The sequence below is a fragment of the Alosa alosa genome, chromosome 11 (genome assembly GCF_017589495.1).
Source record: "Alosa alosa isolate M-15738 ecotype Scorff River chromosome 11, AALO_Geno_1.1, whole genome shotgun sequence".
NCBI lineage: Eukaryota > Metazoa > Chordata > Actinopteri > Clupeiformes > Clupeidae > Alosa > Alosa alosa.
The window spans coordinates 26,565,198-26,590,330 of record NC_063199.1 but is presented as its reverse complement, the minus strand read 5'-3'; the positions used below and the strand labels follow the sequence as shown (position 1 = coordinate 26,590,330).

At 40.2% G+C, this 25,133-nt stretch overlaps 1 protein-coding gene across 1 annotated transcript; it reads left to right on the top strand.

The window, feature by feature from the left end:
- The first annotated feature begins 1,083 nt into the window (after positions 1 to 1,083).
- On the top strand, positions 1,084 to 5,491 carry LOC125302819. The gene is made up of 10 exons (XM_048256139.1): positions 1,084 to 1,197; positions 1,889 to 1,973; positions 2,078 to 2,194; positions 2,287 to 2,438; positions 2,531 to 2,667; positions 2,778 to 2,871; positions 3,012 to 3,123; positions 3,231 to 3,457; positions 3,565 to 3,736; positions 4,451 to 5,491. The coding sequence occupies exons 2-10, from the start codon at positions 1,892 to 1,894 to the stop codon at positions 4,477 to 4,479; spliced, it is 1,122 nt and encodes a 373-aa protein (XP_048112096.1). The 5' UTR covers positions 1,084 to 1,197; positions 1,889 to 1,891; the 3' UTR covers positions 4,480 to 5,491.
- Positions 5,492 to 25,133: the final 19,642 nt, after the last annotated feature.

Below are 25,133 nucleotides of genomic sequence, written 5' to 3'. Positions count from 1 at the left end.
GCTTTTTGCAGATCAGAATGCAAAAACTATTAGTTCAACCTCCACAACATTTAGTCATTTGTGCACATCATAGTAGCAAATTCTCCTTCCTCTGAACAAATTGAAAATGCTTTTGGACATGTATCAGTTGCTTTCATACAATTCTCTGCTGTTTTTTAACATTATCATTTTCTTATGTCATGTCAGTCAAAATGAACTATACTTATGGATACTGAATAGTCGTTCCCTATAAAACTAATAGTCTTCATTTCATTGCTTGAGTCATTACATACAAAATTGTTGAACTAGTTATCAAATTCTGTCACAATGCTGTAGAATTGCAAAGAGCATACAGTAAAAATGTACTCACTTACTCCCTAACTACAGCAATGTGTAACTTTACTGTAGTTTTCAAATGGCTGTACAAGTAGTGTACAGTATAGTGCTGTCTTGAGCATGTTCAGGTAGTGTCACCTTTTTTTCTGCCCTTTTTTTGCATTGGAAAACACTGAGAGAACTGTCATAATGAAAACATGACAAAGCCATTTGACTATCTTGTTCATAAACGATGGTGTCAAGACTTCTCATTTTGATGACACTGACAGTTTCATTGACATGAATACGTGCTTTTGAGGAAAGGACTATCCATTTTGAGCAAGTGACGTGCTTTTGCAGGTCATCCACTAGGTTTTGCAGTTTGCACTAATTGTTTTGAGAAAGGCACTAACTGCTGTGCAAATGTTAATAGTGATGTGAGAATAGCACCAAAGCGAACAGAGAAAAACTGTAATTGGCTATGTGCTTATAGCTTGACTTACCCTATCATGACTTGGAGTTTGCTATTTCTGTTATTTGGATCCAATGAGTGAGACCAAAGTAAGTGTTCAAAATGAAACTTTAGACTACTGTGTTCTCCTGATAATGTGAGTGGAATGGATTTAATGAGCATAAAAAGACGCAGAGTGCACAGTAAAAAATGGAGTGTCATTATTGCAGAGTAAACCTATTTTCCTCTGGATAGAGTAGTTATAACAATGTACAGAGTAAAATCGTCTAAATAGTAGTGTCAAAAGTGAGAGTTAAGTCCAACATGCACACAATGACCAAATCTACTCTATGGTGATGATTCCCCGCGGAAAATCCTAGAACTGAACTGGAGCTCAAGCTGGCAGTGGCACGTTGGAAATCGTCTCTTTCCCCACTAGCAGACCTATCGTGGTAAGTTTGTATGAACATTTGTAGGTTTTCACCATCTAGCTAGATATTTTTCCACTTACGACCAACTTTTTTTGCAATACATTGACGATGATAGACGATGGTAGGCGATTAAAGTTAAGCTAGGCATGCATAGATGTAGTTAGCTAATCAATATACCTCACTGACTTCAAGTTCAGATGCATTCGACTGCAATACCACGTCAAGAACTTAGAAGTAATACAGTTGATAACGAAATTCATTTAAATTACACATTTTTTAGACTTTATTTACTTGTTAACACCGTGCAATGTATGGGTTAGTGATAATTGAAGTTGTTCGGCCGGGTGGGTGACGTTGGGTTAACGTACCAAAATGTTAGCAAGTTAGCTTGACAACGTGGTTTCTGCCCAAGTTGAAATAATTAGCAAGATGTTATGTTGTCGTGTTTGACTTGTGCCTGTCTGAAACCAGACATTGAGAGTAACTTCAACAATTGCTGAATGGCAAGAAAGTCATTAGAAAGACAGGAGGTTATACTCTCAGCTAACAAGTTTATTAGCACCCCGTATATCAGCCTATTGATACCATAAGTCCGTGAGTGTTTATTAGACCATTACGTTTTCTAATAACTTTGCTCTGATTCTTCAGAGAATGTGTTGATGGATATGGATATTAACAGTTATTCAACCTTCCTTAAATTTAAATTTAACAGAAAATGCTGCTGCGTGTCTCGTTTGGCGGAGTGCAGATGTACATCAAGCTGCCTGAACTAACATTCGGTGATTTCTTGAGAGAAGGTTAGTCACTAAATTCGGATTGAAAGTAGCCTAATCAAGTGGTGGCATATTGCAATTGTTTCTCATTAGAACATTTTGTGCACTGTTTATTTCTTTTACTCTAGTGAGTCTAAAATTTAACATTGCTGAAGACAGACGGTTGGACATCAAGGTTTATGACCAGTCTAACACAGAGGTCGACTCTGAGGTTTTCCTAATTTCATTGGCCAATGAAGCACCTGGTAATTGCTGCCTACCTGCATAAGACTACACACACATCGTTGAAGTGGAAGTGTTGAACTATGTAATTGTGTTCTTATTTCCCAATGCTCAGGTAACCCTCAGTCCACGTCATCTCCATGCTCTATTGCATCTGAAGACACAGTGATCCTCAACTTCTCGTTGTGTGACCCAGCTGAGGAGCCAGTTGCAGCCGAAGGAAGTCAACCTAAAAGGCCTTGCCGCATTAACTATGAAGCAAAAGCTGTGAGTTGTATGTTTAATTTGAGGTGCATTTTATTTGTTTCATAATTGCCAAGTATTTTTCAAAATACAATACTGCACATTTTATTTCTTAGCTGATTGAAAAAATCTTGACGACAAAGCCTGGAGGTGACCGTGTCATGGAGGAGTATGCGAAAACAAAATCAATTACAGATTCAACCAGAAGACAGCTCATCAACATACTTACTGCAGAGATGATGGAAACACATGGGTAAGCATGGATCAAATATGTTATCATGAGACATTGTTTAAACATCGCAATTATTGTTTAGGTCATGTTGTTCAATGCTATCTATGAATGTTGATTATTGAATACACCAGGACATCTCCGCCCCAGAGTGTAAAAGTGATGTATGCACAGGGGATTGTCGCTCTGTTTCCATACCTTAAAGACCCATATTCACAGAATGGCTATGTAAGTAAAGGTTTTAAAATATATTTGCCCTTCGAACTGCTGAGATTTACATTTACATTTATGCATTTAGCAGACGCTTTTATCCAAAGCTCAGAGATCATATGAATGTATATATCACACTGTGCATACATTATACATAGGAACATTACTACGATCCTGAAAGTGGTTCAGGCTACATTGCATGGTGGTTGAAGACAATTCAACGAAAAGCTGCTGAGGAAAGAGGTCCTGCAGTTAGTAAATCTCCTAAAGGTAATATTTATCATGAGGTGGAATTATTAACCTGTGAAATGTGTTTAAAGGAGGATATACAACTGTGTAGTTATTAACAGCAACAACAAAATTGTCTTGTTCTAAAGTTGGTGGGCCAGGCCATGGGCGTACTAGACCCTTTACTGCCGACAGAGTCCTGACTGACAAGGAAGTGGAATGCGCTATCGCTTTGTTGAGACACACTGCTGATGAGGAGACCATCCGTGAAAAGATGAAAGTAACTTTTCGATACCGCCACACCATGGTCAATGATGAGAACAAATCAGCAGAGGTCTTCTCAGTATTTCCACGGTTCCTAGACACACCAGGACTGGTATGGCATCTACATTCATTGAATACTGAGACATATTGTAAAATGTAGCACAAGGTACCAACTCAGGTTGTCCTCCTTTTCTTCTTTTTTTCTTTTTCAAACTACAGATAGAACAAGATTTTAGAGTGATGTTTGGTGAGCAGACTGCCAACAAGTTCCTGGAGAGGTGGCCTACCACTTTCAAAGCAGGAGTCATTAAGGAAAGCCATGGACTGGTCCCCTCCACAGACCTTCTTGATTTAATGCGCAATGCTGAGACATCTACTGAAGTTGAAAAAGGTAAGTCTTTGAATGTGGAGCAGCATGTTGCTAAATATATTGAGGATGGTGGAAAATTATGGCATAATGTTAAAGGGATATTCCACCATTTGGGGAATTAAGCTCATTTTCCACCTCCCCTCGAGCAAAACAATTGATGTTTACCTTTTTCCCGTTCATCCAGCCGTTCTGTGAGTCTGGTGATACAACTTTTAGCTACAGCCTAGCATAGATCATTGAATCTGATTAGACCGTTAACTTCTCACGTGCTAGCATCATGTTTAAAAGTTACTAAGATTTCCGGTAATTTTCCTATTTAATATTTGTCTCCCTCTCAAGTTAGAAAGTGTAATAAGACCAACGGAAAAATGAAACGCATGGCGATTTTCTAGGCTGATTTGACATGGAACTATACTCTCGTTCAGGCGTATCATTTTATCTATGTCATTTCTGTCATCACTCAAAGTTCTACAGTACACACACACACACACACACACACACACACACTAACGTTATACACCACATACTACTACGAGCACCTATCCCACACACAGCACTCTTCCCTTTGAACCTTTCTTTCTTCTGGAGAACCTTACAGTTTCACTGCATGTGCTTTTATGCAAGTAATTCTATGCATGTGACATAAAATTCTTGAATCCTTAAATTGTTTAGAGATTGGAGTGATCTCATGTTATTGTTTTAATAAATAGTGTTGTTGAATGTGTTTTGTTATAGACGGGAACAAGCGTGCAGCAGCATCTTGACAACATCGCTCAAAGCAGTCAGCCCTACCTCCTTGCTCAGGGACCCACAAAAAGCAGCATTCACTCTTTCTTCATTGCCATCGACAAGCATGCACTTCCATGCCAAGCCACCAGCTCGGTTGGAACCCTGGATGAGCTCTTCAAGGCCCACTATGTGTTTGGTACATCTTACAGTCCTGTCTTGAACAACTTTTTCACTTTTCTGCAAACTTCCATTTACAACATTGACATGGGGAAAACTAAGGAAACACCAAGAATTGCAGAGTTGCGAGCGAGAATAATCTAGTAAAGCACCTCAAAGTAATACATGGACTCTGTACGGGAAGGACTCTTTATCTTCAATGTGGCCAAGTGGGATGCTCACGTTTTTTCAATAGTTTTTCTGGTCTTAGGAAGCATCTGAATAAGTGTCATGTGAATAGTGCATGTGATGTTATTGTTGAAACTGAACCACCACATTGTCAAACTGTTCTTGATAGTACTAATGCAAATCCCGCAGAAGAGACATATGAGGCTGAGGTTGAGTCAGAGCCAGCATTATCGTCAGAACACCTTGTAAATAGTTGTGCCTCTGTCATTTCAGATCTAAAGGCAGCAGGTGTAGCCCAGTCTGTTGTTAATTCTTTTGTGACCTCTATGGAGGATATTGTGCAGGAAATTCATGAGCATGCAAAAGAGTCAGTCATCCAGGGTGTATTTCGTGATCAAAGAGACACTGAAACATGCAAGAATGTGGAGGGATGTTTTAACCAATTAGAGAATCCATTCACAGCTCTAAATTCAGATTACAAACAATCAAAATGTATTACCAGTAAGTGGGAAACTGTGGAGCCAGTGGAGCTTGTAATTGGCTCAAGATTTGACTCGATTTTGTTGCTTTTCAAGTTGATGATCTGCCTTATCCAAGGCCTTTTGACATACAAGTGTCATGTGGAGAGAATGACACCACTATGTATGTTGTCCCATATTGTTATCTCTGAGGAGTTATCAGGAAATAAATGGTGCTACAGTACCTGATGGTGTGTATTGTCTTATATTATAGCAGTTAAAAACATTACTATTTCATTAAAATAAAATAAAATAAAATAAATATACACTATATAGTGTATTTTAAGAATAGCCTATTTAGAGTGGAAACTACTCTATGTAGTGAAATCATTTTACTCTAACAGTGTAAACAGATCACAGTGTTAAATGTTTTTACACATTTCATTGTAAATTTTGACACAAAATAGAGTAAAATTAACTCTGAAAATCTTACACTGGCTACAGAGTAAATGTTACACTAATTTAGGGTGGGACCAAATGTTATCTGACACAGAGTTAAATTCAACTCTTAAAGAGTAAAATTGACACTATGTTTTTTTACTGTGTGGCTAAATGATAAAGTGCACGTTTTTGGTGAAAATGTTCCGCCTTTTAAAATCAGGTGTAGCCTAATCCGAATCGCAGTTCAAACCATCAATTAGACAACAGAATCAGTAGTTTTGTTTCATTGTACCAGGTCTACTGTATGTCAAAAGCAGGCTCGGATGAAGCTGGGAAGGATTAAACACGCGGTTTCAACACCGCGGTAATCAACCGTGATAATTATGATATTTCAAAAGAAAACGGTAATGGTTATCGTCAACATTTTTATCATACCGGTAAACGTTACATCCCTACAAAGAACCAAGACACAAAAACAGAGGAGATTCATGCATTAATAAAATACCGCTGAGCCTACTACAAGCACAAGATCATACACACACAAACACAAACACAAACACACACACACACACACACACAGCTCAGCATATAACACTACAAGCACAAAATCGCACCAGCTTACAGGGAGCTAAAGGACCAAAACACCTGGAGCAAATAAACTGGAGAAAAGGAGAAAGGCTTAATTCCTCAAAACAGAGGATAGCACTATTGCATTACAGCCACCTTTATCCTTCCTTTGATAAAAGTATTAACACACAAACATTAACATACCGTTTAGCACCCAATTATTCACACCCATGCTTAATGTGGATTCATAGTGCTCCTTTATTTGACCCATACATTTTTATCTGCCTGGAAATGGCATAAGCACAAGACCAAAGACAATACAATGCACTACAGGGATATAATCTGTTTTCTAAATAAGAATTTATTTATGAATAATTATGGATTTATTTTTACCCATAAGCAAACATGTCATTTCCCAAACCCCTCCAACCATTCAAGAAGAAACACACTACACACACACACACACACATTCATACACATACCAGTGTATGCAGACATATAAACATGCAGCTCCTGATTCTCTCATTAGCTTTCAGCGGGGCCAAGCAACTTTGCCTCTGGGCTCCCCCGTCTCCTTTCTACTAAAGCATGGTGCCACTCACACTGAGAAATGGCCACTGGCAGCTAGACCATTGCTCTCACTGCTCTTAACGATTGGTGGTAACACTGGGAAGCACAGTCACACCAACCACTACACCAGGAAACACAGTCTGCACATTCCACATTGCACGCTTGCCTTTAATGAAGGCTTAGTGTGTCTTTAGTGTGGTTTTTTTGTGTATATTTGTTTTTCTTTCATCTTACGCGGTCTGATAGTTACGGAACCCTGGAGGGGTTATTGTAAAATATTTTTTGGTGTATATCCAGAAAACAAGTGCTCATTTAACTAAATCGTGTGAACGTTTTACTTAATGGCGTGTACATTTTACTAAATTGTGCACTCATTTTACTAAACTGTGCTCTCATTTAAATTTTTGTAAAATCAGCGCACAATTTAGTAAATAGTGCACACAATATAGTAAATTGACCACAATTCAGTAAAACAAGAGTATGGAGATCAGTACGGAACCCTGGAGGGGTCATTGCAAGATATGTTTTGGTGTATATCCAGAGAATGTGCGCTCATTTTACTAAACTGTGCTCTCAATTCATAATTTTACTAAATTGCACAATTCAAAATTTAGTGAAACGTGTGCACGATTCATTAAAATGTATGAACAATCTATTAAAATGAGACCACAATGTACTAAAATGACTGCACAATTTACTAAAATGAACGCACATTCTCTCAATATACAAAAATATCTCGCAATGACACATCTCGGGCTCCCGATAGTTGATGTGAAAGATTGGTTTCTTCCACACATGAGCCGGTGAAAGAATTATACTACTGTTTATTCTGCTCACATGTTTATGCCCACATTGCTGTATCTCTGTTTTCTTTCTTTTTGTGATACTAATGTGTTATTTGTAACACTAGGCGACACTGTCCTAAAACAGTCATGCTGATGAAGCACCTTTGAATTTGAAATTTAATTTGAAATCACAGTCTTTCTTTACACACCTCGTTTCTCTAAACTGTGCTGTCTTGCAACTCAGACTTTTCACTTTGTGCACTGCACTTGTAATACTCAAAAATAAATGTCAAACAATGGTGTTCCACTGTAAATCAAATACAACTGAAGGGAGAACACACACCTCCCCATAGCACAATAAGTTGGGTGCAGAGTCGAAGCAAATATAAGAAAGAAAATGCAGAACTCGCACACTAAAACAGCTCCCGTTAATAACTTCATGTGCGTATTGTGAATCAGACATGGCCAGCATGCGTAGCATCTGTGATGCCGACATCGCCATGACAAATTCTTAAATAAGTTCAGTTTCATGTCCATGCTGGATCATTGCACATAGACAGGATGTGCACCTCCTACGCATAGTATTAGACATACAGAAGAATCGAAAAAAAAAATGTTTCTCTTTATCTCACGGTGAAAGAAATAAAGTGTACAAAAGATAACAAATAATTGTAGACAAATATATACTATAAACAAAACAGCAGAATAAAGTTTTTGCAGCAGCAGACAGAGTTTGGGGTTCAGTTATCAGGGATACTGGGGGTAATGGGGGGGTACATCTTGATACGGGGGGTGACTTGTTAAAGGTCCATTGTTAACAGATGAAAAATATCACTGCTCTTGGAAAAGAAATACTCATCTGAATGATAGGCAACCAAAGGAAACTCAATTTCAATTTATTTGAGCATAATAAAGTGTTTCCCAGCACTCATGGCACCATTTTGTCTGTCTGGCTAAGCTCGATCATCAAACTCAAAAACTATTCTGATGTGAAGATCAAGTGTCTTTGGTGGTTTATTTTCCGATGAATGACTCTGGAGCCTTCCTGTGTTCATAAGGATGCTTCCTGTTAAACTTAATACCTCTTTCCCCATCTTTAACAAACAGGATTTATTAGGGCTGAGATAGTTCAACAGCTCAGATTGAAAGTTGCTTGGGCTAAAGTGTATATTTTTACTCTCGCTCCATAATAGCTGATATTAGCCTTTGAGTCCGTGCCAGCTGTCTAATCACAGGTTCTCATAAGCAGAACCACTGGATTCATTATGTCTGCAATAATGTAGAGAGGAGAGATTGTTTAATGGACACAAAAAAAAAACACACCTGACTGCAATCTTAACCATAATAAAGCCATGATCACATGCGCACCCTATCATTTCCCAGATGAGATTAGTAATGGCACAGCTATGTCAGATCTGCTTTTGCTGTGTGATTATAAGAGTTATTTGTAGAAGTATATTCAGCTTGCAGCTATGTAATTAACTTGAGGAGGTCCACAGCTGAACCCAACAGGAAACAGGTACACTGAGAGAACACCTTGACATGACCAGTGGCATGTCACCGGGAGTCATCTGATGTATCTGGTTCATAAAATGCATCATCCCTACGCAACCATTTCCATCTCTTCCAGGTCAGGTACAGTTTATTGATCTGAAAACAAATACACATAAAACATAATGTATATAACCTCTTATCTTTTCTTCCCAGAGCAACTTGCTAAAGTCACTATTAAGTTTAAATCTGATGCCTTCATTTTGCAGACGGGTATCTAGAAAAGACAGAGAGAATTGAAGGACATGTTCGCTTTGCACATCTGAAGTTATGGGATTGAATTTCCTCTCTCTCTCTCTCTCTCTATTGTTCTTACTTACACACTCACACACCGTGCAGTTACAAAGTATCTAGTGTAAAACTGATTATTTATTCCCTGATGATTTTACTTTACATTTTAATGTGCATTTGGTGATTGCTCTAAGTGTCTAGTTATTTCACTCACACACACACACACACACACGCACGCGCACGCACGCACACACATTTTAACCATTTATTTATGTCCACATGAAGAAAATGGTACAGGGACACAAATATTAAGAATGCAGTACAATACATGTGCAAACCTATGGACCAGTAGCATGCACCAGGTCTTCACGAAATCACTCAACTTAAGTGATATATAACTTAACAAGCACAATACTCAGTTCTTAAGGGTATAAGTAGCTACATCTCCGCCATATGTGGCGGCTGCCAATAATAGCAGAGATGGCACAGTACTTTGCAAGCTGTTTAGCCCTTCCTTTGGCCATCCCAAGTAGTTGCAGCCCTCTTACTACCAACCTAGCTCTGAGATGGTGTTTAGGAGTGGTTGGTATTTAACTACCTTGGTGCAGAAAGCCTCCTCCATGCTAGAATCAAAGGTGCAGCCTTTACCTCCAAAATGTACACCTCACTGAACTCCTCATTGATAATAGGTGTGAGAAAGTATAAGAGTTACTATTGCAGTGCTGAAACATTTGTAATCTGGCTTTAACTGTAATGTGAGAATGTCCTCATTGAGTGCAGTGTTCTTGAGAAACGAGTGAGACACAGAATGGTCAGCAAAGGGAAGACATGCAAGTTTTCCCTGAAGATTCAGTCCAGTCCAGTGTTGTTGTTGTTGATGTTGGTGTAAGTCCATAAGAGTTCGCCGGCCACCTGCGGATGTAAACAGATGGCTGACCACCATATGTAGCTGTTGCCTTGACAGCAGTGAGAGGGTCAGTTATAATGTCTTCTGAGACCATCACAGTCCCAGAGTCAGAACTCACCCACTCGAGTGACACTCCTATTCGTAAGCAAAGGTCATTCAGATCTGGCCAGTCTGACCAGACCCCAAAACCAGCAGAGTGTGTATCAAGTTTTCCGCTGTTTTTCCTTTTAAATCCTAGGAAGTAAGGGATCTGACTCCCTGGCCAAAGGGACCTTGCGTCTTCTTAGGTCCAGGAACAGGGAGGATCGAGCCAGCTCCCTAACATCCTTGTCGTCGCTGTTCGCATGTTCAGAAGATGTGAAATCCGCATGCTGGTGTAGATCCACTCTATGTTTGGTACCCCCAGTCCCCCTTCCCACTGGGGGTGAAAGATAATGTCACGGGTGCTGTGTGTGTTGAGTCCAAACCATTTTCACACAAAGCTCACTGTTTTGTTGTTCATTTCACTTAGGACTTTCTGCTGGATGTGAATGTTGGAGAACAGATGTTGTACTTTTGACAGTGCTACCTGTCTGATAGCCTCCAATTTCATAATCAGAGGCAGTGGGCAATTGTCGATCAAGTCCAACCTGGATGTAAACTCGAACAAGATGGCGTTTACTTGCTCCTTCCATTCTCCTGCAATGTATGCAATGTACAGCTACCTTTTGTGTCCAAGGTAGCTGTATGTCTCATGAAGAGAATATACACGTATGGGTTTTTATGCTATTGTGAACTCAGGGCATTTATCAGTTTTTGAACGATACCATCGCACACACACACACACACACACACACACACACACACACACACACAATAATACAAAGCCTCTACAGGACATTGGATAACTGAGATGGTGTCTAAATGACAGCAGGATGGATGGAATAGAAAACACACGCACACACACACACACACACACACACACACAATATAGACTCAGTGGGAAGAACAGGAGATGCGGCTCACTCAGGAGGGCTGAAAAGACTCATCTCTGCACAGTCAGCCTATTTTAATGGCCTACAGTAGCGGTTGGAGGATTCCGCCTGCATGTCTGAAGTGTGTTTGCTATTGGATGCATTCACATGCAACACTCAATTTGCATTGTGTTATGGTGATTTACCAACACATGTGTAAAGTCCTGCCAGCTTTCTCCACCAGGGTGCCTGTGTTATGTCTCTGTGTGTGTGTGTGTGTGTGTGTGTGTGTGCTTGTGTGTGCTGCCAATCCAAACTCGCCTGCCAAACAGAATTTTAAAAATGTTGGCCTACCCAATACACATACAAACACCATTTACTTATTTCACTTATTCACTTATTATTTACTAAGACACTGTCATCCCTGAAAGTTCTAAATGAAAAACAAAAATACATTTGTTAGGCTTCAAAAAAGTATGAAACCTCGGTAACACTTTATTTGAAGGGGTCTACATAAGGGTGACATGTAACCGTCGTAAGAATGGCATGACACATGTCATGCACATTAATGACACATTATTGATGTTTATGACTGTTGCCATAATGTGTCATTACATTTTTGGAATGTCAAGTTGACATTGTTTGGGTGTCATCATTATGACAATTTGACGTTAGCCAAGTGACATTATTTGACAGTGTCTTTGTCATGACAACTTGACATTAGCCAAGAAAATGTAACCCGTTTACAATATTGTCATGACAACTTGACATTAGCCAAGAAAGAAATGCAAGGTGTTTGGCATGATATTGTCATGACAACTTGACATGTAACTGTGTTTGGCCTGACTTATGTTCTAGGTTTGTGAAGTGATTGGCCTGAACAATTGACTGTCATGACACCATTATAATTGTCATGAATAATTTCCTTGGCATGATATTGTCATGACAACTTGACATCATTGTTTAATTATTACATGAACAAGTTCATAGAACTGTGTTTGGCCTGACTTATCTTCTAGGTTTGTGAAGTGATGGGCCTGTACAATTGTCTGTCATGACACCATTATAATTGGTCATGAATACTTTTCTTGACCTCAACTACAGTGGTAGTTTTGACTTGTCATTAAGCTGTCACAAAGAACTATTACACACCAAAATAGTTTCCTGACAGTGTCATGAATACTTACCTTTGACCTAAAGTACAGTGAACCATGTTCATGTTTTCTGAACATGTCATTAAGTGCCATTACACTATCATGTAGGTCCTATTTCTGTACATTTTACATTTCTGCAACATTGAGCCTAATTTCAACTATAATAACAACAAATACCATACTAAGTCATGACTTAAAGGGGAACTTGGCAACTATTTCAACGTAATAAACCCATTTAGAAATCATTTGGATGGTTAAATGACCTGTTCTGGTGAAAATGGTGACTTTCCCCGCTGCCCCTAGCGTCCCCAGGTGGAAAACTAACCTTGCAACATTGAGACTACCGTCCTGGAAAGAAAAGTGAGAAACAAGAAACTCGTTTTAAATCGTGTTTCTTACCTTGTAACATCCACATTGTTCTGCCGAACATATGCTAACCGTTTCGCTAGCTTGTAAACAAATCCATGTGCTTTATCATTACCTTTTTTCACATTTTGAAATAGCATAATACACAATTTCTCCAGCAGAGGGGAAATATAGCTACTGTAATCCTGCCAAGTTTCCCTTTAAAAGAGTTTATTTCAGCAATGAATTTTGCAAAACCATAATACATGGACAAGTTATCATGCCAGCTAACCTATGTGGAACATGCATTAAACTATTCACATACTAGTCTTTAAGCACCATTTTATTGTCATCATTTCTGCAGCTTTTTCAAATCATGCACGAGTCTACCCAACACACCATTACAATGGCGGATTCCTAACCAGTAGTACCATTCAATCATTGTAAGGTGTGTTTTGAGGGACTGAGTGTTACAGCCAGTAGGCAAGAGGTAGTGGTTGGACCCCAAAGTAGGACAGAAGCAAAAATGGTAACGGTTAAACTGTGATTTAATGTTCAGTGGAAAACAAGAACTGCTTCAAGTAAACAGCAGGCAATGGCAGAGCACAATTGAAAGTCCAAGAGTGAGCACAACACACAAGGTCCAGGGCAAACAATCCAAAAACAGTAATCCAAAATTGTGGTCAGAGATCAGTTCAAAGTTCAGTAACCAAGTTCAGTCCAAAAATGTCAAAACGTAATTCCACCGGGAAAGAGACGCAGCGAAGCAGTAACATCCAGATGACATAGCAAGATAACTCCGCACTGAAGGATTCCAAGAGCCCAGCCTAAATACTGTGCCTGATTAAGTAATCAGACACAGGTGTGCTGAGCAGCAGACCAGGGAGACAGGAGATGCAGTAGGTCAGCAGCAAAACATGGCATGGAGTTGACCACCTGGGAATGGAGCACCCTAAAAGTGGCGCCAGCCAAGTAGGTACAGGAAAACCCGGCTCAGGATCTGGAAGGTCCTGGACGATTCGTGACACTGAGGGGTTTAATTTCCCCCTGAGATGGCATATTTGGTTTTTGCATGTCTGCAATGCACGTTCAATATGTTCAATATGTATATCCAATTTATAATGGTGTCATGACAGCCAATTGTTCAGGCTCATCATATCATAAACCTAGAAGATAAGTCAGGCCAAACACAGTTATATGTCAAGTTGTCATGACAATATCATGCCAAACACTTTGCATTTCTTTCTTGGCTAATGTTGTCATGACAATATTGTAAACGGATTACATTTTCTTGGCTTAATGTCATCGTGGCTAATGTCAAGTTGTTATAGTGATGACACCCAAACAATGTCAACTTGACATTCCAAAAACCGAATGACACATTATGACAACAGTCATAAACATCAATAATGTGTCATTAATGTGTATGACATGGGTCATATCATTCTTATGATGGTTACATGTCACCCTTATGTAGACCCCTTCAAATAAAGTGTCACCGAAACCTCTTGATCTCTTGGCAGTTTCTCAGTGCTACTGTATCTTAAAAGCCTGATCACAAAGTGTGAGTCATACTATATGTTTTCAAGCACTGCCTTGTCTGAATAAAGGCCAAATATACCCTAACATACTTTAAATTAGATTGATTCTATCAATCTATTGATTATTAAGCCCTATGATTTCATTTGTTCTGCTGAAAAGTGTTCCAGCATTTACAGAAGTGATAAAACTGACTTTCTTTTTGACTTCTTTAACTCTGCACTTTTTGGCTTGTTTAATTCTGTTGTAACCTTGTTTTTTGACCTTGACATGAAACTCCTCTGATGCACCATGGCTCAATCTGATCCCACTGATGCTGTGTTATCAGTTTAATGAAGCTTGTGCAGTAAAACAATGGCCTATTAGGGTGATAGAGTACCTGAACCATCCACACTATAGTCTAAAAAGAAATGTGTACGGTCAGAAAAGAAGGACTTTCTTCAGATACTCAGATATGGTCTATGGTTGTTCAGACTAGGGGATGTGTGTTGTGCAATGCAAATTTTACAGACCACCGCAAATGCATTCTAAACAAATCATGTAGGGGTCCCCTAACGCATTACTGTGTAGGAGGATGTAAACATCAGAATATCTAATAAAAACAATAATAAATAAAAACAGATGTGTCAGAGGCCCTTAGATGCCAGCTTTACAGTAATAGACCCTCAAAACACAAGCCCTGTGTTAAAAAGAAAACCTGGGTTGGGGTAATGGACTTCTTCAAAGTAAAAAGCCCTACTGGTCTATTACAGTAAAGGAAATGTTTCAAATGGGCAAAGAAAATTCATACACTATGTTAATGATTTCTTAAGGAACAAAAAAAACATAGACAAATAGAAGACAAAATTAAGTTTTTGGTGAACACAGTGATGATAGAGTGGTACCAAAGATTCCTCAAATCAATGGCAATATCTACATGATGGAGAACACGGGTGTGCTGGCTGGGCCCCAAAATATCTGGAAATAGAGTCGAGTAAGAGGACCATTAGATAGCCGATGATCAAAAGGAGTCGGACAGCCAAGGCATCAGTCTGCCTGAGGCTACAAACAGTTTTATGGCTACTCTGCTCTGAGAGAGATGTGCCCTGAAATAGCATCATTTCATAGCTTACAGGAGGCTGACTGACCTGCCTGATTGATTCTTTACAGACACCATTAAGCTGATGGATATTTGAGGCAAAGGTCAGAAATGCCTCAGACACCCTTTTAGACAGGCCACATGGGGCCTTTTCAGATACACAAACAGGTACTGTACGTCTGTCAGTTTAAAGAGACAGGGATGTTACACAAAGAGGTCAGTGTGCAAAAAACAGACTATAGACAGACCACTGTATGCACCAATGGACAGTGAAAAATGGGCAAAGAGGTGTGTGTCCAGGACTGTGGACACATTCAAAATACATAAGAGTGTATAATAATAATAATACATAAATACATTCTACAGGCTTAGATTTATGAAATGCCATAGTCTGGTCATCTGTGATCTCTCTCCATGGAGAAACATGTCTGCAGGATGATTGGTATTGCTTCTAGATACTGCCACCTAGTGCACAAGATCACAAATTGTTTGAAAATAAGGGCCCCATGTCATATGTAATGCCAGTGTGGTACCATATCATGTAACTGCATATGCATACCATAATAACTATATTAAAAGTCATCAAGGCAATCAATGCAGGTAACTCCAGTACAGGTCTCCCAAAGCTTCCTGATATTTTTGGAAGAACGTATAAAACAGCCAAGATGTAATGTGGGTAAAACTCTTTCATTGTCATCATAAAATAACTCTATGCATTTCAGTGGTGTTCCACTTAGGTGAAAAGCAAGATGAAGCATTTTTGTACCCTATATGAGATTGTAATTCACCGCATAATTGCAAAGTTGCTTGAGTGGTTAAAAATTAAGTAAAAAGTGTCTGACAGCAGATTTCCACTGTATAAAGGCATGCTTTTTTGCTATATTATCTACCATCATAAATAATCAGAAGAGTCCGTTTGCATACTTTAGTGACTCTCAGGAGGACTGAATGGGACTGATTGATTTTAAAGGGTTTGGGCCTGATGCCAGATGACCTCCTGAGTGATTGGTCATTTTTAAAGGGTCCAGAGGCCTATACCAGGGAAATAATACATCCTGACATTACAGTAGAAGCAGATCTGAGGATGTCTCTTTAGCGTCTCTCTCTCTCTCTCTCTCTCTCTCTTCACCAGGAAAATAATGCATCCTGACATTACAGTAATTCATCTCTCTCAAGATATCTCTATAGCGTCTCTCTCTCTCTCTCGCTTTCTCTCTCTTCAGTTGTACACATACAGTGCGTTCCTCTTAAATACAACATGATCAATATACATTCAGGACTGAGCCCCACACACAATAGGAACTCAATTCTATTTAAAGGTGCTCAGTCAATCGCTGGCTAAGACTGAACCCGCACTTACACAGGCTGTTCCTGCACAGAAACTGAAACGTTGTGAACTCCACATGGTAATGTGAATGCATTGAGTTTTGACAACAATACAAAGCTCCAGAATTCCCTCTCATCATGTACCTCAAAAATAGGCCTGAGATACATATATTTATAAATCAGAAAGCACTTCTGATTGTGTAATACTACCACATGCGGCGGTTTATTACGAATGGGATGATTAATGCCAGAGGATAAAAGCATATCAGACACCGAATCATGTCAAGTAAATAACTTCAGGAACATGGTAGGGGTGAATAAAGCCTGATTGGCTGGTGAGCTCAAATACAAGCAGCCTTTTACCAGAATCACAGATTCTACCTTTAGGCCAAATCCCATTCTGTTCCCTTTTGGCCAACCACTACCTTTGGAGTGGACTCCACTGGGTAGGGCCCCTTCAGGATGGAGTCAGAAGGGTTAGCATGTTTACCTAAGAGATGAAGCACTTGTCCTCTGACTAAATTTGCAGGACAGATAAAAATGACCTAGTTTTATTGACAATAGCCAGAAATCATATATTTTCTTTTAAATAACAAGTTAGCTCCGTTTAGAGTAAAAAGAAGAAAACTCTGTAGAGGAACTTTCTGGAGGAAAAAAACTTGTTGCAACCAGTGTCCCCTACTGGTCTCCAAACAGGCTACTGTTAACAGCCGTGCACACTCACAGCTGTGCATCAAAAACAAAGTATTAGGGGGCACTGTTGCACAACTGGATACAGGGTCCATAGCATGTTTGGGTCCAAGTGCCCACGGGGACCCAGGTTTCTAGTCTGACCTGTGGTCATTTCCTGAACCTAACCCATCTCTCTCTCCCACTTGCTTCCTGTCTTACTTCACTGTCCTTTCCAAATTTAGGCAAAAAGCCCCAAAGATTAGTTCTTGTTGATAACGAACATATAAAATTCTGCTCAGAGAGGAAACTCGAGAGTTGTGAGCAGGGCTCCGAACCGGTTCAAGGAACGAAAACGGAAAACGAAAACGAACGGAATTTTACGGAATTTTACGAGGAGCGGAAACGGAAACGAAAACAAAATGGTCTTCAACTGTTCCGGAACAGAAACGTTATTCTGAAATCCACAAAACCGGTTAATAACGTTTTTTTTAGTTCTCTATATAACAGCCTAATAATTTGATTTCTGCAGTTTGAAAAAAAGCGAATAAATGGACCTTTGGTCCAAATGTGTATTTTTGTCTTGCTGTTGTAATGTAACCTATCCGTCTGCCACTTCGGATCTTAGGCCAGCTTCGTTAGCGTAGGCTACTGAAACTGATTTGGAAATTGTTTGTAGCCTATGCGTAATAGCCTGTTTTGCCTGTCCACCTTGTCGCTTTAAAAGTCGGATTTGAAATGTTTGCGCAATTATAGCCTATTCTATGTAGAAGAGTTAAAAGGGAAATTTGAGATAGGCCTTGTCAACAACAGACAGGTTCGTTTATAAACAGGGTTGGAATTATAGCGCAAGCCTTTGAAGTCCTCCATATGGATAAAACTTAGGCTACAACCAGGTAAGGAGTTTAGCACGTATCCAGAAATATTTTTGATAAGAAATTATTTATAGGCATAGGTTAGGCCTACAGTAAGTCTGTAGGCTATGGGATGGATAGCCCATCTGAATGTTTTTGGATGCCGCCTGTGATTTATTATTTTTGGGAATAGCTACGGTATAGGCTAAATCAAGGGGAAATAATGAGTAGCCTATGTCTATTCTCAGGTAAAGTCCACAAAAATAGACTTGATAGGCCCGCCAAACACTGCCGGAACTTTAAGAACGAACGATATTTTGCGTTCCGAACCGGTTCAGGACCGATATGTTGGTGGCGGAACGCATGCAAGAACGAAAATGTTAAACATAGGCCTACCTGAACCGTTCGGAACGGAACGTTTGAAAAATAATTTCGTTTTCAAGCCCTGGTTGTGAGACGGTTCCAGTAACTACTAAGCATCTCCTCTAAATCACCGACATCTCCTCTCAGTCCTGTCCACTGCTCCAGGCTCAGCGATTGAGTCTGCTATTGATCACAGTATTGATCAAATATTGATCAGTATGCTCCTGCTGATCAAATAGGCATTCCTAAAAGTCTACCTTCCTTTGATCTACTAAGCAGCCTTATTCATTCATGCATCCCAAGTCATCAAACACATCAGCCCACAGAGGAGGGCACACTCTATATCTATGAAGGAGCCTCTCAGCTTATATACGGTGCCCTCCAGAATTATTGGCACCTTTGGTAAAGTTGACTAAAAACAGATATAACACATACTATTTTGCTGATTTATTGTAATCTCACAATGAAAACAATGAGGAAAATTCCAACCTCGAAGGTAAGCAAATTTAAATAAAAAATCTCATAAAAAAATAAATATTTTTAACAAAAACATGTTGCCCACAATTATTGGCACCCCTAGAAAATCTTAACCTGACTCTCGCCAGATGAATTTCGTTCCGCCTAGCTCCAGAGCCAATCAGGACGCAGGGCGGGAGTTTCATAGATGTGACGTAGCGTAGAAGCGACTGTGACACTGTTCTCAGCATCACGGGTTGGCTTCCATGTGAGTGGTTGAAGTAGCATAATCCCATCCCATATCCCAAAGTGACACAAAAGCTAAATCCCATAGTCATTTTTCAACATGGGAAAGAGAAGAGAATACACTGCATTTAAATAAAAATAAACTATGTTGACATTTGTAAGTCAGGGAATGGCTATAAAAACTAGGTACTTTGTTGAAAATGCCCATATTTACTGTTAAAACCATGATTAAAAGGTTTTATCACCCAGAGAGAAGAAATCCTCTTTTCTGATTGGCTGGTGGGGTGGCTATTAATTCTGAATAACAGGACACCGTTCCATATCAATGCTTATGAATGGTAACTATAACAACCATATAGGACGACGGTTGCTCGGGCAGAGGCAACTCCGCTGCGCGTCGGGGAGTTTTTTGCCCCTCGCCCTCGTCCATTAATTCCATATAACAGGACATCTCGGCGGCCGTTATCCCTTACCTAATCAACTGGAAATGTGACATGCTTGGACAAAGACTGCTAATAGATTATTTAGAGGGCATGCCAGGTAAAAGCCTTTCCAGTCATTTAATTACAAATGTAAATGACAGGAGTAACTGAATGGTACTGTGACTTTGTCTGGAATTGTGGTCTATTGTCAGAAAATTGCTCTCTTTGGCAAGAAACATTTTAGGTGGGTTTGTACATAGAAGAATGACTATCCTGAAAAGAAGCGCATTACTACTGAGAATAATGGTGGAGGGGCTGTGATTTTGTGTTTTTATTCCTAAAGGCCTTGGGAACCTTAGTAAGGTGCATGGTAAACCTGCGAGCAAAAAACGAAAAAAAAAAAAAAAAAACAACGAAAAAATTGTCAAAATTACATAGTTTCTCTTTAAAGAGGAGAATGTGTGGACCTAGGAATCTTGACGATCTGGGGAGATCTTGTAAAGACTAATGGTCTTAAATCCCTTGGTTTATGTTCTCCAACTTTATGGGGTGTCATAGGAGAATATTACAAGCTATTTTATTGTCAAAGGGGGTACCAATGATTGTGGGCGGCGTGTTTGTGTTATTTATATATTTAAATAAAATATAAATAATATTTATTTCTTTATGATTTTCCTTTTTATCAGAATACACTTCTGTGCACTTGATGCTTCCCTTCAAGGTTGGATTTTTCCTCATTTTTTTTCATTTGAGATTACAATAAATCACCAAAAGATTATTTTTCATACCTGTTTTTAGTCAACTCTACCAAATGTGCCAATAATTCTGGATGGTACATGTAGATAAAAATGGGAAAATATTTTTCATATTATTTTTTTTTTCCTTTTTTTCATCCACAAACTGTGGGTTCCCTGGAGAAGAGTCTGATATACAGTACTTTACTTATTTTGGAAAAGATTGGACATTTTATTGTGCATGTGAAGTCTTGTCCCCATAGTAGTGAAACATGAAATTGCTGCCATTTGTGCAGGATGGCTGACAGTCTGAGTTGGGACCCATGGCGTTTTTAAGCATTGATGCTTTTTGTGGGTAGCTGGCCCTTTCTGCCTCCGTGCTAGTTCACTCATGTCGCTAATGGTTCCTTTAATATTTTTTCTTTCTTGGTGGGACTGGTGAGTATGGAGGCTTTGTATGCTTCTATGGTTCCTTTCACTTCGAGTTTTCCAAAAAGTGATGCAGTTGTGGAGTAAGACGTCAAAATGATTCAAAATTATTCAAATTATTAAAATGATTCTCTAGCATCTAACTATAATGTTCAGATAAGAAAAGAATAGAACCATTTAGTAATGACACTGCTCTGCACCTCATGGAGCTTATGCAGGCCTTAACAAATCAAATACTGATAAGCAGAGAGGTCCTTACAGTATAAGCTTTGCACTTTGTGCGTCTGACTTCGCTCTGGCCAAAATACGCTCTCAAACTCGCACCATCAGAGAATAGTAGTAAGGTTGATGAGTGACCACAACTACCTGTATTACACGGAGCACGGCTCAATATGTTGCAGGTGCAAGTGACAGGTACTAGTGGAATAGACAGACTTTTACATCGGGCCGCTGCCCAGGGCCCTATGAAAGAATATAATAATGCCCCCCACCCATAATAATGTTGGTCATTGTATTTTATGAGGTCTCTGCTGTCAGTGCAGGGCAGTGGAATCATCCTAACTATCCTGCTCTGCTTTACAGCTCCCTTGCTTCCACCATTCAACGAGCGAGAACATGTAACTTGTGAATCCAAGGCCAGCAGGGTCGTTGTGGAGCTTTTTGTGTCTCTGCGGGATACCCAAATGATACTGAGAAAACGAAAGTGTCCAGTGCCCATGGCCCCTGTCACTGGGGACAGGGAGGTCCATTTGGAGCCGTACGTGATAGATGTCTCCACGGGGAACACCTGCTCAGATTGGCTGCCACTGTGAGGGCAACAAGGGGCGCCCATGAGGATCAGGTACTGGCCCAGCAACAGGGTGGCGGACACACACACAAAGCGCATGGCACTGAGCAAGCATTAGCGTGTGCAGGTCGGTTGTGGGTGGGCTTCTTTGATTGGTTAGTTGCATAGAGGCAGACACACCAAAACCGATGCATGGCAGCTCTGGTGGCATCACGTGTGAATGAACGAGGCCAGTGAGGTTTTTATTGAAGGACAGGTCACTGCGCGCCATACTGGTTTGTTTGTTCAGTTAGCAACAGTTATAGGCATTGCCATTACACCATGCACATGTACACAGGGCTTTCTGATTTCAGACCAAATTACCATAACCTGAAGGAGACATCCATGGAGATGCAGGTCCTGCCTGATCTCTGTAATGACGTGGATACTCTTGGCATCCAGGCAAGGCAAGGCCTGCGGTGCAAAAGACAACCTGCCACCTTGAAGCGCCCCAACCAAAGCTCATCAGACCCTCAAGCAGAAATTATTTTTAACTCTAAAATGTCATATAAAATGCCATAATGCCATAATGATATAGTTGGAGTTAGGATGTTACAATTGTACATTCACATGATGATAAATGTGTTTTTTCTTTCAAACAATTTCAGTTTCAAACTATCATAATTATTAGCTTACTCCAGATCATGCATTTAGGCTGATCACTATTTGATTCTTGGCATTTTCTCATGACAAAAAATACATATTGCACGCTTTATGAGTCAAGAGAATTGTTCTACTATTTGAAAGCCTTGGGTTCTCGGTTTTACAAAGCTGAAACTCAGCCTATCCGAATAAAGGTTTAGAATGGCAACCGTTAGCAGTGCAGAGGTCTCTGTGTGATGTTTGTGCTTCTCCTAAACCTGATTCCCCAAACAGAGAGGGATGTTGAATGTCTACATTTCTCTATGCTAACAGGCTGTTCACCTGACACCAGCAGGGGGAGCTAGAGGCCATACTCCTGCGTCTCACAAAGCAAACCCACTCCTGCATCAGCTCTCGTCTTAAAAACATCGGGTAGTTCCATGTTTTATTAGTAGTATAGAATAATAACAGTTCATGTTCAACAACAGTCAGCATTGAACACTGTCTCAATGCACTGCATCAAGCCTGAGGTCATTCTACATACACACCCTTTATCAATTGATTAAAACTGGCAGTTCCCAGTTTAGAATAGTTTAAATGAGATCTCCCTAAGGCCCCCATAGAGAGGAGAGGAGTAGAAAAGAGAGGATGAGAAAACAGCAGAAGCCAGGCCTTCTGTCAGTGCCCCGGTCCATACCGCCTGCACGATTTGCTCTGCGCATGCGCATAGTTATGTATTAGGACGCCCAATCATTTGCCAGCCCGATTTGTACCAAAGTTGTGCCGTTTAAACCATTGTAAAACACTTGGTGGCCAGGTGGAACAGCTAGAGTCTGTGTTATGAACTGCATACATACCTGTTGTTCAGCTTGAGAGTGAGAGAGTGTGACAGAGCGAGAGATCTGTAATCGGCATAACATATTAATGACCAGCATACCTCTGTTTAGTAAAGAGTGATGTGTATGTGTGTGTGTGTGTGTGTGTGTGTGTGTGTGTGTGTGTATGTGTTTTCATGTGTCTGGTATAGTGTGGAATCTGTTGTGTCTTTGTGTTTTTAAGTCCGCATAGTGAAAGCCAGACAGGACTGCTGACGTTACAACTACTGTAGTTCACTGAGGACTAATCAAAATGTATCTACTGAACAACTCTCTCTCTCTCTCCTGTTGTGATGTGCGGCATGCAAGCCTGTATCTGTCGTGGTTATGGAATGGATGTTTTCCCAGAAACCAAACATAATGTTCTCTCAGATGTGTTGGTGGAATGAGAACACTGCATTCAGCTAAATTATCCCCACTCAAGTATTATGGCCACTCAAGTATTTACCAAGGAAAAAGCTATTTGTTGATGTTTTGCGTGTGTGTGTGTGTGTGTGTGTGTGTGTGTGTGTACTGTATGTGTCTGTGTGTGTGTGTGTGTGTGTGTGTGTACTGTATGTGTCTGTGTGTGTGTGTGTGTGTGTGTGTGTGTGTGTGTGTGTGCGTGCGTGCGTGCGTGCGTGCGTGTGTGTGCATGAAGTTGCTGGCTTAGGCTCCTCTTCGGAAAAGGTAACCACACTTCCTAGAAATACAACATCACCCATCAACCCGAGTATATTGAAACACATCATCAACACACACACAGAGAGAGAGAGAGAGAGAGAGAGAGAGAGAGAGAGAGAGAGAGAGAGAAAGAGATAGAGAGAGAGATAGAGAGAGAGAGTGACACAGAGAGAGAGAGAGAGAGAGAGAGAGAGAGAGAGAGAGAGAGAGAGAGAGAGAGAGAGAGAGAGAGAGAGAGAGAGAGAGAGAGAGAGACGTGTATACACAACACAGAATGGCCCACACACTGCAGGTAGCTCTAAAACCTTTCATGACTTACCTTTCCAACCTTATAATTTGGGGGAGGCACTTAACAATCTACTTCTAAAGAAACCCACAATCCCTCAATACACCCAGATGTCCTTCTAAACACACACACACACACACACACACACACACACACACACACAGACAGACACACACACACACATGTGTGTTCCTACACAAACACATTTATACAAACATGAAGGTCACACACTTGACAAAAACACAGTCTCTCTACTGACGTGTCCATGGGTGAATTCATCTGGATCATCAGTGCTAAATAATCCCTAATGAGAGATCTTTGCTGCACTGCATGAGTATGTTAATACTGACACACACACACACACACACACACACGGTAATACTCATGACACACTCATGTCTGCATGCATACACACAAATATGATAATACTGACATACATCTTCCTGCCCGCCATCTTCCTTACCATCACAAACACACACACAAACACACACACACACAGTGGAAACAGTGGTGGTGTTTCCAGAATTTCTCTCACATTCAAAGAAGCCATGACTTACACACACACAGAGAGAAAGAGAGCGCTCCAAGAGAGAGACCAAATATACTACTTAACCACAAAAATATCACAGTCCCTATTAATGGGCCTATGTGATTAATGCAGAATTTCTTTTTTTAAGTATATTTTTTGGGCTTTTTATGCCTTTTAATGAGATAAGACAGTGGAGAATTGCAGGAAGCGAGTAGGAGAGAGAGTCGGGGTGGGATCCGGAAAGGACCATGGGGCGGGAATCGAACCCGGGTCGCCGGCGTACGGTGCAGGTGCCCCAGCCAGTCGCGCCACGGCTGGGGCCCAATGCAGTATTTTCAACCTTTTTTGTGCCATGGCACAAAATGTACCATAGCCTACAGTACAACGTCTAATAATACCCAACAATGTCAACATGTTCCTTATAATAACTTATGCAAGACCATTTAAGTGAAATGATCACTGGGGAATTTGTATGTATTTTTGTGAGAGACCAAATGAGCAATAG